Source organism: Heptranchias perlo, chromosome 29 (genome assembly GCF_035084215.1).
Source record: "Heptranchias perlo isolate sHepPer1 chromosome 29, sHepPer1.hap1, whole genome shotgun sequence".
In the NCBI taxonomy this organism is placed as follows: Eukaryota; Metazoa; Chordata; class Chondrichthyes; order Hexanchiformes; family Hexanchidae; genus Heptranchias; species Heptranchias perlo.
In genome coordinates, this window is record NC_090353.1 from 37,050,835 (window position 1) to 37,064,819 (window position 13,985).

A 13,985-nucleotide genomic window follows, 5' to 3' on the forward strand; every position below is an offset into this window, starting at 1 on the left:
CAATGCTTCAGCAACACTGTCCCAGTAATATTACCCTGTAACACTGTCCCGGTAATATTGCCCCGTAATACTGTCCTAAAAATAATCCTGTAGTAATAGTGCCCTAGTAATAATGCTGCAGTAATACTGTCACAGTAATAATGCTGCAGTATTAATGATCCAGTAACAATGTCCCAGTATTAATGCCCAAGTAACACATCCCAGTAATAATGCCCCAGTATTTATGCTCCAGTAATAATGCCCTAGCATTAATACTCCAGTAACAATGCCCCCAGTAACACTGTCATAAGAACATAAGAAATAGGAGCAGGAGTAGGCCAATCGGCCCCTCGAGCCTGCTCCACCATTCAATAAGATCATGGCTCATCTAATCCTAACCTCGATTCTAAAGAACACAAGAAGTCGGAGCAGGACCCGGCCACTCAGCCCCTGTCCCAGTATTAATGTCCTAGTATTACTGTCCCAGTATTAATGCCCTAGCATTACTGTCACAGTATTAATGCCCTCCAGTAACAATGCCCCAGTAACACTGTCCCAGTATTAATACTCCAGTAACACTGTCCCAGTATTAATGCCCCAGTAACACTGTCCCAGTATTAATACTCCAGTAACACTGTCCCAGTATTAATACTCCAGTAACACTGTCCCAGTATTAATGCCCCAGTAACACTGTCCCAGTATTAATGCCCCAGTAACACTGTCCCAGTATTAATGCCCCAGTAACACTGTCCCAGTATTAATGCCCCAGTAACACTGTCCCAGTATTAATACTCCAGTAACACTGTCCCAGTATTAATGCCCCAGTAACACTGTCCCAGTATTAATGCCCCAGTAACACTGTCCCAGTATTAATACTCCAGTAACACTGTCCCAGTATTAATGCCCCAGTAACACTGTCCCAGTATTAATGCCCCAGTAACACTGTTGTCACTCCCCCTGCCTTTCCACTGGGTCTCTCCCTGACGTCAGGCACTTGCCGCAGCCCGGGCTCCGCTGCGCTGCGGAGATTCCGTCACTTTCAGCCCGAACAATGGCAGCAGCTGCCGGGATCCACGCCGCTCTCCTGCTCCTCTCGGCCGCCGCCTGCAGCCCCGCCGCCCCCGACCCCGACCCCTTCGACAGCCTCCTCGGGGACACGACTCGGTGCCAGAGCCTGTGCCGCAGCACCTTCCCGCAGGCCGGCCAGCCCAGGGTAAGGCAGCCGCTTCGCACACATCAGCAGCCGGCTCTCGCCTGCTCGCTCCTCGGGCTCAGCTGCAGCCCCACACGGGGAGATAGAGAGGGGGAGAAAGAGGGAAGGAAGGAGGGAGAGAGAGAGGGAGGGAGGGAGGCTGGCTGGATGGATGGATGGAGAGGTAAGGAGGAAGGGTGAAAAAGGGAGGGAGAGAGAGAGAAGGAAGGATGGATGGATGGAAAGGCAATGGCTGGATTAAGGATGATTTTTTTGCAACAAATGCAATGGGAGCTCAACGAACAAACAGAACAACAAAAAGCACGCTGTCCATTTAATGAATCTCATGCAGTCTGCAGACTATTTCCCAGCGATTTGTTGGTGAAAATGTCTACCAGAAGGATGGGATGGTTAATTAACGGATTCAGCACTGGACTCTGGCATCATCCTCAGAACAATTTGTTCTTCTGCTTTCAGAGAATAGGATTTCAAAATTATTGCTAAGCGAAGGGAAAGCCGCTTTGGGAGCTTGCTGATTAATCTTTGCAAACATTGCGTTGGGTATTTTTGCACTGGGAAGCTGGTTACCGCAGCACAGATCCCATCTTGTGTGTGACAGATTGAGGTGTGTTTAATGGGACCAGCTTCACATCTGGTCCCAGAAGCAGCAGATGAGGAGAGAGACTTTCATTGATTCTCTCTGTGCATCTTATGTGATTCTCAGATGAAAATTAACGTTTGGCTTTAATCCAGTCGATGATGCAGCCACAAGACTAGGGTTTGTTTTAGTGTCGCCGTGTTTTCAATCCTTTGATATGTCCGTTAAATTGTGTTTTCTCCATGAATTATGTCTTCTGTATTGTTAACGCTGTACTCCCTCGGCAGGTGAATGGACAGCCAGCAGTTGTGGTACTGAGCTAAACCCACCGGAGGGTCACAGGTTTGATCCCAGGCTGTGCTGAGTGAGCTGACCTCAGCTACGACATCAACTAGGCGCTAATCTTAGCCTCAGGCAAGGGGGGAAATCAGCCACAGTTCCACTATTGCTCATTATCCACTGACCCCTTCTGGAACGTACCCATGTGTAGATGCCAGGTGAACACAGGGATTTGCTTGGCTGCGCTGCCTCCCATGATTCAATATCCAGTTATCGCTCGATGTATAGGATCGCTCTCACGAGGAACGACTGTTTGTGTCAGGGTTGGAGGGCGGCTGTGGAACCCGTACCCCAGTGAGAGTCAGTGCCCGTGAAACCTGTACCCCAGTGAGAGTCGGTGCCCGTGAAACCTGTACCCCAGTGAGAGTTAGTGCCCATGGAACCTGTACCCCAGTGAGAGTCAGTGCCCATGGAACCTGTACCCCAGTGAGAGTCAGTGTCTATGGAACCCGTACCCCAGTGAGAGTCAGTGCCCGTGGAATAGAGTCATAGAGTCATAAAGTTATACAGCACGGATAGAGGCCCTTCGGCCCATCGTGTCCGCGCCGGCCATCAGCCCTGTCTACTCTAATCCCATATTCCAGCATTTGGTCCGTAGCCTTGTATGCTATGGCATTTCAAGTGCTCATCCAAATGCTTCTTGAATGTTGTGAGGGTTCCTGCCTCCACAACCCTTTCAGGCAGTGAGTTCCAGACTCCAACCACCCTCTGGGTGAAAAAGTTCTTTCTCAAATCCCCTCTAAACCTCCCGCCTTTTACCTTGAATCTATGTCCCCTTGTTATAGAACCCTCAACGAAGGGAAAAAGCTCCTTAGTATCCATCCTATCTGTGCCCCTCATAATTTTGTACACCTCAATCATGTCCCCCCTCAGCCTCCTCTGCTCCAAGGAAAACAAACCCAATCTTCCCAGTCTCTCTTCATAGCTGAAGCGCTCCAGCCCTGGTAACATCCTGGTGAATCTCCTCTGCGCCCTCTCCAAAGCGATCACATCCTTCCTGTAGTGTGGCGACCAGAACTGCACACAGTACTCCAGCTGTGGCCTAACCAGTGTTTTATACAGCTCCATCATAACCTCCTTGCTCTTATATTCTATGCCTCGGCTAATAAAGGCAAGTATCCCATATGCCTTCTTTACCACCTTATCTACCTGTTCCGCCGCCTTCAGGGATCTGTGAACTTGCACACCAAGATCCCTCTGACCCTCTGTCTTGCCTAGGGTCCTCCCATTCATTGTGTATTCCCTTGCCTTGTTAGTCCCTCCAAAGTGCATCACCTCGCACTTTTCCGGGTTAAATTCCATTTGCCACTGTTCCGCCCATCTGACCAACCCATCTATATCGTCCTGCAGACTGAGGCTATCCTCCTCGCTATTTACCACCCTACCAATTTTTGTATCATCAGCGAACTTACTGATCATACCTTTTACATTCATATCCAAGTCATTAATGTAGACCACAAACAGCAAGGGACCCAGCACCGATCCCTGTGGTACCCCACTGGCCACAGGCTTCCAGTCACAAAAACAACCTTCGACCATCACCTTCTGCCACTAAGCCAGTTTTGTATCCAAAGTGCCAAGGCACCCTGGATTCCATGGGCTCGTACCTTCTTGACCAGTCTCCTGTGGGGGACTTTATCGAAGGCCTTACTGAAATCCATGTATACCACATCCACTGCGTTACCCTCATCCACATGCCTAGTCACCCCCTCAAAAAATTCAATCAAATTAGTCAGACATGATCTTCCCTTGACAAAGCCATGTTGACTATCCCTGATTAATCCTTGCTTCTCCAAGTGGAGACTAATTTTGTCCTTCAGAATTTTTTCCAATAATTTTCCTACCACTGATGTTAGGCTCACTGGCCTGTAGTTCCCCGGTTTTTCCCTACTCCCCTTCTTGAATAATGGTATTACATTAGCGGTTCTCCAGTCCTCTGGCACATCCCCTGTGGCCAGAGAGGTTCTGAATATATGTGTCAGAGCCCCCGCAATCTCCTCCTTTGCCTCACACAGTAATGTACCCCAGTGAGAGTTAGTGCCCATGGAACCTGTCCCCCAGTGAGAGTCAATGCCCGTGGAACCAGTACCCCAGTGAGAGTCGGTGCCCGTGGAACCCGTACCCCAGTGAGAGTCAGTGCCCGTGGAACCCGTACCCCAGTGAAAGTCAGTGCCCGTGGAACCCATACCCCAGTGAGAGTCAGTGCCCGTGGAACCCGTACCCCAGTGAGAGTCAGTGCCCGTGGAACCCGTACCCCAGTGAGAGTCAGTGCCCGTGGAACCCGTACCCCAGTGAGAGTCAGTGCCCGTGGAACCCATACTCCAGTGCCTTGACGAGAGGAGAAGAATAAAAATAAAATCTTAAAAAGGGTTATTAACAAGGAGGAGTGTTTTGCCAGTGTTTTGTTTATAAATGGTCTACATTAGATTAACAATCACTTGTGATTGATTTAATCATGATGAAATTTTTGTCCCTGCACTGCCCTCCGTTGTGTAGATCATCCTGAGCTGTGAGCATGGGTTAGAAACAGTCACTTCCAGACTGAGAGGAGGGGAATCTAGCGTGAATCATCCATACGCAGCCTGCCATTCATTGCCTTGTGTCTGTTTGGTTTTCTCCTGCAGGAGGCGCCGCTGAGTGCCTGTCAGCGAGGGTGCCGACTCTTCTCCATCTGTCAGTTTGTGGATGGGATCAGTGGGCTGAACAGCACCAGAGCCGAGTGTGAGGCAGGTGAGGACGGTGATCAGAGGGTGGGGGCAATGCCTTCACCAGTGCCCTGGGCATATATGAAACAGACGAGAGAGTTCCAGATTTCCACTCCCCTTTGTGTGAAGAAATGCTTCCTGACATCACCCCTGAACGGCCTGGCTCTAATTTTAAGGTTATGCCCCCTTGTTCTGGACTCTCCCACCAGAGGAAATAGTTTCTCTCTATCTCCCTATCAAATCCTTTAATCATCTTAAACACCTCGATTAGATCACCCCTTAACCTTGTAATCTCGAGGGAATACAAATCTAGTCAATGCAGCCTGTCCTCGTAATTTAACCCCGGTATCATTCTGGTGAATCTGCGCTGCACCCCCTCCAAGGCCAGTCTATCCTTCCTGAGGGGCGGGGCCCAGAACTGAACACAGTCTCCAGATAGGGGTCTGTCCAGAGCTCTGTGTACGGACATACGAAATTGACGGGCAGGAAGACCATCTGGTCCATCAAGCCCACCCTCCATATATGATGGCCGGAGCATCGTGACTAAACACTCCCTCCCTCCCCCCCCCTCCCCTCCCTCCCCCCAACCCCCCTCCCCTCCCTCCCCCCAACCCCCCTCCCCTCCCTCCCCCCAACCCCCCTCCCCTCCCTCCCCCCAACCCCCCAACCCCCCTCGCCTCCCTCCCCCCCTCCTTCCCCTTCCCCACAGCCATGTAATCTTCTGGGAGAGGCAAAAAACCCAAGGCCAATAAGGGGAAAAAAAAACTCTGAAAAATTCCTCTCTGACCCCCTCAGGCGATCGAAACCTGTCCAGGAGATCACACGGACCAGGAGCTTCCCAGTTTCAATCCCTCCCCCTCCCACAACGTTCTGCGCTGATTTCAGCCAGAGAACCATGAGTAATGTACATTTGGCCTCAGCACCCTCCATGAACAGGGAGGGAAAATCGACCAGGGCTCCAGTCTCCCTGAGGTTGGATTGAAGTGGGGTATCGAGAGTGCCCACACAGGTGCTGAGCCTGGTACAGAACCAGGCCCAGATTCCATCCCCGATCTCAGTCTGTGTGGCAGGTAAGGGGCGACAACTGGCTTAGGGGAGGGAGAGAAACCAGCCCGAGTTCCTGCTCCAGAGCGCTATCCAGTGCGTATGTGTTTGATATGAAGGGATTTGATTGAGTTAATGGGGAAAAACTGTTTCCACTGGAATGTTGCTAATCAGAGGACACAGATTTAAGATAATTGGCAAAAGAACCAGGGGGAAGATGAGAATTTTTTTACGCAGTGAGTTGTGATGATCTGGAATGCGCTGCCTGAAAGGACGGTGGAAGCAGATTCAATAATAACTTTCAAAAGGGAATTGGATAAATACTTGAAAAGGAGACATTTGCAGGGCTATGGGGAAAGAGCAGGGGAGTGGGACTAATTGGACAGCTCTTTCAAAGAGCCAGCACAGGCACGATGGGCTGAATGGCCTCCTCCTGTGCTGCAAGATTCTGTGAGGTGTCGGTCAAGGACAGAACAGGCTTGGCTGTGATGCCTGTCACGGTTCAATACCCTGCTGATGCTCACACGAGGTGAATGGGCATTTGGGTGGGGGAGAATGCCAGCGCCTCTGGGAGGTGGGTGGGAGAGAGAGAAAATAGAGGGGTGGAGGGGGAGTAATCTCTTTTTAATAGAGGGATTATGATTCGTGTACTTATGTTCACAGCATGTCTGGAGGCTTATGCCCAGATGGAGGAGCAGTACGGCTGTAACACCGGCTGCAAGGAGCAGTTCCTGGAGGCGGACAGGAGACAGAAGCAGGTAAAGGCCCTGACAGTCGGCAGGCAGGCAAGGCCATGTGCACAGGCACAAGTCTGCGACTGACCAGTGCAAACGCACGCTCCAAATGTGGGCCTGCGGACCGATTGAAGGCTGCAGGAGACGGCTTTCAGCCTGACTTGAAAGAAAGAACTTGCATTTCTATTGCACCTTTCACGACCTCAGGACGTCCCAACGCCCTTCGTAGCCAGTGTTGTAACGTAGGAAACACGGCAGCCAATTTGCGGACAGCAAGATCCCACAAACATCAATGAGGGAAATGACCAGATAATCTGTTTTTAGTGATGTTGGTTGAGGGATAAATATTGTCCCAGGACACTGGGGAGAACTCCCCTGATCTTCTTCGAAAAGTGCCGTGGGATCTTTTACGTTCACCTAAGATACAGATCAGCCATGATCTAGAACATAAGAAAGAAAGAAATAGGAGCAGGAGTAGGCCATACGGCCCCTCAAGCCTGCTCCGCCATTCAATAAGATCATGACTGATCTTCTACCTCAACGCCATTTTCCTGCGCTATCTGCATATCCCTCGATTCCCTTGGGGTCCAACAATCCATCGATCTCAGTCTTGAACATACTCAACGACTCAGCATCCACAGCCCTCTGAGGTAGAGAATTCCAAAGATTCACAACTCTCTGAATGAAGAAATTTTTCTTCATCTCAGTCCTAAATGGACGACCTCCTACCTTAAGACTGTGACCCCTAGTTCTAGACTCTCCCAGCCAAGGGAAACAGCCTCCAAGAATTTTATATGTTTCAATGAGATCACCTCTCATTCGTCTACACTCCAGAGAATATAGGCTCATTTTACTCAATCTCTCCTCATAGGACAACCCTCTCATCCCAGGAATCAGTCTAGTGAACCTTCATTGCACCCCCTCTAAGCAAGTACATCCTTTTAATTGAATGGCGGAACAGACTTGAGGGACTGAATGGCCTAAGGTGCCAGCTGTGGCTCAGTGGGCCGCACTCTCCCCTGAGTCACAAGGATGTGGGTTCAAGCCCCACCTCCGTGACTTGAGTACTGAGGGAGTGCTGCACTATCGGAGGTGCCATCTTTTGGGTGAGATGTGAAACTGGGGTCCAGTCTGCCCTCTCAGGTGGATGCAAAAGATCCCACGGCCACTATTTCGAAGAAGAGCAGGGGGGTTCTCCCCGGTGTCCTGGGCCAATATTTATCCCTCAACCAACATCACTAAAAAAACAGATTATCTGGTCATTATCACATTGTTGTTTGTGGGATCTTGCTGTGCGCAAATTGGCTGCTGCGTTTCCTACATTACAACAGTGACTACACTTCGAAAAGTACTTGATTGGCTGAAAAGCATTTTGGGTTGTGAAAGGCGCTATAGAAACGCAAGTCTTTTCTCTTCACTCCTGTTCCTATGCTTGTGTCCAGGAAGAGGAATTCAGAGTCCGTTTACTCTGCCCGTTGTTTCGATTAGCCCGACGGTCAATGGAGGAAAGCGGAGTTGTTGGTGTGGGGAGTCGCTGTGGGAACTCTCTGGCACTCGGTACCTTGTCGAGACTCCGAGTTATCATCATCGATCAGTGGCACTGACTGCGTCAATACAGCCTGGGGACTGCTCCCAGCTCCTGGTGTCACTCAGGAGGATTTTGTTTTTAATAGAAGGATCAGTTGTGTTTTTGAGAGATATAGATCCATTAATAGGACTCACCACCTGGCAAACTCACTGGGTCTTAATCAGGGCAAGCCTGGCGGGAGGAGTTTGATGAAGCCTAGAGTCCAGGGCAGTCTCTCCAGCCAGATAAAGCCGGGGACTGGTGTTAAGTGTCAGTCGTGGCTCAGTGGGTTCACTCTCTCCCCTCTGAGTCAGGAGATTCTGGGATCGAGTCCCACTCCAGAGACTTGAGTGCATGGCCTCACACCTCCCTATCTCTGTAACCTCCTCCAACCCTCCGAGATCTCTGCGCTCCTCCAATTCTGGCCTCTTGCGCATCCCCGATTTTCATCGCTCCACCATTGGCGGCCGTGCCTTCAGCTGCCTCGGTCCTAAGCTCTGGAATTCCCTCCCTGAACCTCTCCGCCTCTCTCTCCTCCTTTAAGACCCTTCTTAAAACCCACCTCTTTGACCAAGCTTTTGGTCACCTGTCCTAATATCTCCATAAGTGGCTCGGTGTCAAATTTTATAAGAACATAAAAAACAGAAGCAGGAGTAGGCCGTTCGGCCCTTCGAACCAACGATCATGGCTGATCTTCTACCTCATTTCCACTTTCCCGCACAATCCCCATGTCCCTTGATTCCCTTAGTGTCCAAAAATCTATCGATCTCAGTCGTGAATATACTCAACGACTGAGCATCCACGGCCCTCTGGGGTAGAGAATTCCAAAGATTCACAAACCTCTGAGTGAAGGAATTTTTCCTCATCTCGGTCCTAAATGGCCGACCCCTTGTCCTGAGACTACGCCCCCTAGTTCTAGGCTCTCCAGCTGGGGAAACAGCCTCTCAGCATCTACCCTGCCAAGCCTTCGAAGAATTTTATACATTTCAACGAGATCACCGAGGCATAGACTATAAGAGCAGGGAGGTTATGCTAAAACTGTATAAAACACTAGTTAGGCCACAGCTTGAGTACTGTGTACAGTTCTGGTCACCACATCACAGGAAAGATGTGATTGCACTAGAGAGGATACAGAGGAGATTTACGAGGATGTTGCCAGGACTGGAGAATTTTAGCCATGAGGAAAGGTGGAATAGGCTGGGGTTGTTTTTCTTTGAAACAGAGGGGAGATTGAATTGAGGTGTATAAAATCATGAGGGGCCTAGATAGAGTAGATAGGAAGGACCTGTTTCCCTTAGCAGAGGGGTCAAAAACCAGGGGGCACAGATTTAAAGTAATTGGTAGTAGGATCAAAGGGGAGTTGAGGAGAATTTATTTCACCCAGAGGGTGGTGGGGGTCTGGAACTCACTGCCTGAAAGGTTGGTAGAGGCAGAAACCCTCAACTCATTTAAAAAGTACTTGAATGTGCTCCTGAAGTGCTGTAACCTACAGGGCTACGGACCAAGTGCTGGAAAGTGGGATTAGGCTGGATAGCTCTTTTTCGGCCGGCATGGACACAATGGGCTGAGTGGCCTCCTGTGTGCCGTAAATTTCTATGATTCTATCACCTCTCATTCTTCTAAACTCCAGAGAATATAGGCCCATTCTACTCAATCTCTCCTCAAAGGACAACCCTCTCATCCCAGGAATCAATCTAGTGAACCTTCGTTGCACCCCCTCTAAGGCAAGTATATCCTTCCTTAAGTAAGGAGACCAAAACTGTACACAGTACTCCAGGCGAGGTCTCACCTGAGCCCTATATAAATGCAGTAAGACTTCCTTACTCTTACTCCAACCCCCTTGCAACATACCATTTGCCTTCCTAATTGCTTGTTGTATGTGCATGTTAACTTTCTGTGATTTGTGTACAAGGACACCCAAATCCCTCTGAATACCAACAATTCTGTTTGATAATCACTCCTGTGAAGCGCCTTGGGACGTTTTACTATGTTAAAAGACGCTATAATATAAATGAAAGTTGTTGTTGTTGTTGTTGACTAATTCAATTCAGAACTGACTGTAGAGAGTAAGTCTCTGCCCGCTCTCTGTCTCTGGTCTCCTGCAGCTCCAGACAGTGAACCTTGCGGCCCCCTCACTCTCCATCTTTGACTACGTATCCAACCTGTGCAGTGACATTGTCAGCTCGGCCCAGAGTTTCATCTCCTCCACCTGGACCTTCTATCTGCAGGCGGACGATGGCAAGGTGGTCGTGTTCCAGGTAACTCAAACACGGCACCCCCCTCATCACCCCCCCCCCCCCCCCCTCCTCATTCCCTCCTTTTCCCCCGTTCCCTCCCCACTGGGTTTAATGTCTGTTCTTCCGCCCCAATAGGCTCAGCCGGAAATCGAGTTCCCGCCTCCGGAACTGCAGGCTCCTCGATCCGATGTGGCGGAGATTCCCCTGGAATGGGTCCCAAGCAGCCGCGAGGAGGCCTGGCCCAAGCTGGTCAGCGGAACGCTGAAACCACGTACAGGTGAGGTGGCGGGGGGAAGGGAGACGTGCTCCAACAGCATTCTGGAACATTCTGTCTCCCGTCGAAGGCTCGGAAATGCTCAGTATGGTTAAAGATCGAACGATTTTCTGCGTCTGAACAGCTCCTTATCACATCCTCAGGATATCCCAAAGTGCTTCACGGCCAATGAAATGCTTTCAAAGTGGAGTCACTGTTGTTTTGTTTTGTGGGTAAACACGGCAGCCAATTTGCGCACAGCAAGATCCCACAAACAGCCATGAGATAAATGACCAGTTCTTGGTGGTGTTGGCTGTGGGAGGAATGTTGGTCAGGAGATCCTTGCTTTTCTTGGAAATAGTCCCATTGGATCTTTTACATCCACCCGAGAAGGCAGACAGGGCCTCGGTTAACGTCGTCTGAAAGACGGCGCCTCCGACAGTGCAGCACTCCAGTAAAGTGTCGGTCTGGATTATGGGGCTCAAGTTCCAGAGTGGAATTCAAACCCATGTCCTTCCGACCTGTGCTGGGTTTGTCTGATGGTTCCAAATCCTTGTAGATTATTACATTCTCTGCGGAATCCGCTCCCCAGTTGCTCTCTACAACCCGCGGGCAGTCTGGTCTCAGACAGTGTAAATCCCGCCTCAGAATGTTCCTTGTTCCTTGTTCCTTGCAGCTGTGCGTGAAGACAAGAGCTCGAGACTGGACCCAGTATTGAAACAGGCGTTTACACTTCGAGAGGGGCCACAGTCTCAACACGACTTCCTGGGCTGCATGTCACGGTATGAGTGCTTACCGCTTGTCTTGATGGTAACGGGAGCCTGACCCCAAGTTTACGGGTCTCGAAACCAAACTACTGGCAAACGCACACAGGTAGAGTCTCTGCCTGATGTGGACAGCACACTCTCTCGCTCTAGAACCTGCCTGATTCAGGTGTCGTATCACCGACCCACCTGATTCGGATTATGGATTTTGTGCTCGAGTCTCTGGAGTGGGACTCGAACCCATGCCCTTTTGACTCCGAGGCGAGAGTGCTGCCCACTGAGCCCCAGCTGGTCTGTATGGATGGTAGCAGATTGCTGCCCTCTCAGCTGCAGACAGTTAGGGGGGTAGAATTCCATGGGTACAGCATTTGTGATCTGCCCTGTATCTTCCTATCCTCAGACGCTCTGGTCTACCGCGATGGATCTTGGCAGCCTGCCTGGTGCTGTCGATCGTGGTCATGCTGTGGCTGAGTTGTGCCAGTTTAGTGACTGCCCCAGATCAACACGTGAAGTCACAGGTGAGTCGAGGCGGGAGATTTTGGATTGCAGCTAATTACTGACCCGGTACAAACCCTTCTGTTCTGGGAGACCCTGGATATATTTCCAGATTTGCACAACTATTTTACTTGCAGCTTTATAAATCGATATAAGTAAGGATTGAAGGCCTGTGAGACAGACCACAGGACGTTTCTGCTCTAAATAATCAATTGATACCACAAGGCAATAGAGATAGTCAACTCCAAAACCTGGGAGTGTTTGATGGGACAGTGTAGGGGGAGTTTTACTCTGTATCTAGCCCATGCTGTACCTGCCCTGGGAGTGTTTGATGGGACAGTGTAGAGGGAGCTTTACTCTGTATCTAACCCGTGCTGTACCTGCCCTGGGAGTGTTTGATGGGACAGTGTAGAGGGAGCTTTACTCTGTATCTAACCCGTGCTGTACCTGCCCTGAGAGTGTTTGACGGGACAGTGTAGAGGGAGCTTTACTCTGTATCTAACCCTGTACCTGCCCTGGGAGTGTTTGATGGGACAGTGTGGAGGGAGCTTTACTCTGTATCTAACCCGTGCTGTACCTGCCCTGGGAGTGTTTGATGGGACAGTGTAGAGGGAGCTTTACTCTGTATCTAACCCGTGCTGTACCTGCCCCGGGAGTGTTTGATGGGACAGTGTTGTTTGTCCCCCTGAGTGCTCCGTCTCTCACTCCTCTCTCTTGTTGATTTGCAGCCTCTGAGTATTAATGGTGATGGGAACTGTCCAGACCCCCTGGAGAAGACTGCCTCGTACGCTCTGAACCCACTCATCGCCGTGACAGCCGGGGAGCAGGAGCACGACGTGGGGCCTCTGCCGGTGAAAGTGGATCTGAGTAAAACCCTCATCTAGAACTTTTCCGTTTCCCAATTTAAAGAGACAGTCTTGCTTGCTCGCGATACAGTTCCAAAACAAAATTGAGAAAAATTGACACCATTTCCCCACTTCCCCCTTTATTAAAAACATCTGGGGCTGAAACCCAGTGAGTTTTCAGGAGGTCCAGATTACACCTTCTAGAAAGTAATCAACAGAACGTCAAAAAACCTCTAGACGGACAGAGCATTAAGATCTGACCCCTCCCTGGATCCCACATTCCTAATTCTTTATTTTGAGTCCTAAAGGAAGGAGTTTGCAGGATTCTGGGATGTCTCCAGATTCCTCTGGATGTTATTGTGACCTGACTAGATGTTCTCAGTGATGTGGTCCCAGAGGAACCCTGTTACTGAGCCCTCGCTCGATCTTTGGCCATTGTGATGGTGAAGGAGTGAGTTTGGGGGAGGGGGATCTGAGTAAGGTCTCTCTGGGAGGCAGTGAAGGGGTTTTCCTGGTTTAGAGACTATTGAACGAAAAAAACATTTCACGTGGGATCTGATGGGATTGAGTGGGAGAAATAATCCTGACAAATTGGTAGCAGCTAGGGGTGTCTGCGCCTACACTGAGTCAAGAAACTTTGTACAGTTCCTACTTTGATGCCACCAGATCCAATGGGTTTCACATTGTAACAAGCCCTTGCATATTCCATTCTGTTTCCGTCATAAAACGGCACTGGATTAGTCGCAGTTGACGGTGGGAGGGAGTCTTGTCGGGTCTTGGTGTGGCACACACGGACTGGCAGAGGACCTGTCCACACCAGCTGCCAACTTGGCCGAGAGGGAGTTAGACATTAGAGATGGAAGAACTGAGGAAAATCTTTTATTTGGACAGATCTCCATCGGGATACAGCCTAGTCCCGAGGGGCGGGGATCTTGTGTAGGGAAGGGATTGATTGCAACAGGCTGGGTTCTTACAGTGGGAACAGGAGACTGGAACCTTCACATCTTTAATAGGTACCTTTACAGGGGTTGTGGTGGGAGGGGGGAGTGGGGGGGGAGGCGTCCGATAGGTTTCAAGCTGCATGTGTTGGATGGGGAGGAGTGAGTTTGGACCTGATGTGGACTGGGATGTTTTGAGCTATATGGATGGTTTTGGAATTGTATGTTGAGGAGATGGGGCTGTGGGCTTTTTGGGAGGGTCTTTGTGTTGGTGGAGCAATGTTCGGTGCGGGGG

The 13,985-nt window shown here is 50.1% G+C and overlaps 1 protein-coding gene across 1 annotated transcript; it reads left to right on the top strand.

The window, feature by feature from the left end:
* Nucleotides 1-970: 970 nt before the first annotated feature.
* On the top strand, nucleotides 971-13,782 carry tmem59l (transmembrane protein 59-like). The gene is made up of 8 exons (XM_067968571.1): nucleotides 971-1,192; nucleotides 4,733-4,838; nucleotides 6,521-6,615; nucleotides 10,264-10,416; nucleotides 10,531-10,672; nucleotides 11,325-11,430; nucleotides 11,813-11,930; nucleotides 12,636-13,782. The coding sequence occupies exons 1-8, from the start codon at nucleotides 1,031-1,033 to the stop codon at nucleotides 12,789-12,791; spliced, it is 1,038 nt and encodes a 345-aa protein (XP_067824672.1). The 5' UTR covers nucleotides 971-1,030; the 3' UTR covers nucleotides 12,792-13,782.
* Nucleotides 13,783-13,985: the final 203 nt, after the last annotated feature.